The sequence below is a fragment of the Fukomys damarensis genome, unplaced genomic scaffold (genome assembly GCF_012274545.1).
Source record: "Fukomys damarensis isolate Sample0158 unplaced genomic scaffold, DMR_v1.0_HiC HiC_scaffold_37, whole genome shotgun sequence".
Taxonomy (NCBI): Eukaryota; Metazoa; Chordata; class Mammalia; order Rodentia; family Bathyergidae; genus Fukomys; species Fukomys damarensis.
The window spans coordinates 2993697-2995035 of NW_022900949.1; the positions used below are offsets into that span (position 1 = coordinate 2993697).

Here is a 1339-nt window from a genome sequence, read left to right on the forward strand (position 1 = left end):
TGGCCTTCTGGTAGATGCCCCGAGTGTGGGTGACGCCGTAGATCTCGGCGGCCCGCTTGATGTAGATGTTGAACATGTCGTACTGCTGGGCGGGCTCCACGGCCCTGGTGGCGCGGTCATACACGGCCATGGCATGCCGGGCCAGGCCCCACTCCTCCTCCAGCTGCGCGTACAGCAGGTACAGGGCTGCGCGGCGGGAGCGGAGGGCCGGCTCAGTAGGCGCCCCGCCCGGCTTGCCATCGCCAAGCCCAGGAACCCCGACCCTCTGTCCTCACTTTTGGCGTATTTGGGTGGGCAGCCGTCCAGCGCCTGCTCAAACAGGTCCCGCGCCCGCTCCAGCTTGCGGCCTCCGTAGCGGGCGATGAACTTGGTCAAGTAGGTGCTCCAGATGTCCGACACGTTGGGCCACTTGAACAGCGAGATGCCGCGCTCGTAGGCCTGTCAGGGACCGTGGGTGAGTGCAAGCAGGGTGAGGCCACTCGAGCCGCGATGCTCTAGGGCAACGCCTGTGCGACACTGACCAGGCCTCTTTCTGCCCACTCTCTGGGCCCCTCAGCAGACTGCACAAACTGGAACCCAGAGACGGGGCAGGATGGGGCCTCACCACACTGTGCGTGAAAGCCCCCACGGACCTGCCACCCATGGGCTGCGCAGTGGGCAGCAGGGGAGGACAGTGGCACCCACGGCACCAGCATCCTCTGCCAGTGCGGCCTACTGCACGGCACCTCAGGACGCAAGAGTCCCTGGAGATGGGGCCACCCGTCAGGCCCCTGGTGAGAGGAGCTGGCAACAGACACACAGGTAACTGTGCTAGAGTGCAGCTGGCAAAGAGGGGTCGCCAGCTGTGGAGAGAGGCCTCCAAGGGGTCCCAGCCTGCCGATGCCGTGGCCAGAGCTTCTGGTGTCCCGCTCTCTGAGACGTTGCGTCCCTGTGCTTTGAGCCACTGGCCCCGGGACATGGCACACAGCGGGCGTCTGTCCACCGCCCCTCACCTTGAAGCTCTCCTCGAAGTACTTGTGCTCCTCCAGGAACATGGCGTAGTTGATGATGATCTGGGGTGTGGCGATGCGCAAGTCCAGGATGCGGTCGTACACGGCCTTGGTGGACTGTGTGGACAGGGCGGGGGTCAGGGTGCATCCAGGGTTGTGCCACCCATGCCTCCCCGCGGCCGCTCACCTGGAAGGTGCCCAGGCTCTCCTCCAGGTCGGCGAGCATGGACCACACCTTCAGCGACTTGTACACGCGGTTCTGCACGGGCTCCGAGCCGTCGAAGTACTCAGCCCGGCGGGCGGGCAGGGCCGTGGCCTTCTGCGGGGCACAGTGGCGCTCAGGTCCGGTC

The 1339-nt window shown here is 65.9% G+C and overlaps 1 protein-coding gene across 1 annotated transcript in view; it reads right to left on the reverse strand.

Moving 5' to 3' along the window:
• Xab2 (XPA binding protein 2) overlaps positions 1–1339 on the reverse strand; it is an 18691-nt gene that overhangs the window by 12766 nt on the left and 4586 nt on the right. The window contains exons 11-13 of the mRNA XM_010605712.3: positions 1177–1308; positions 993–1106; positions 276–438 (exon numbers count right to left, since the gene is read on the reverse strand). Coding sequence (XP_010604014.1) covers positions 276–438; positions 993–1106; positions 1177–1308 — 409 coding nt within the window. The remainder of the gene's footprint in view (positions 1–275; positions 439–992; positions 1107–1176; positions 1309–1339) is intronic.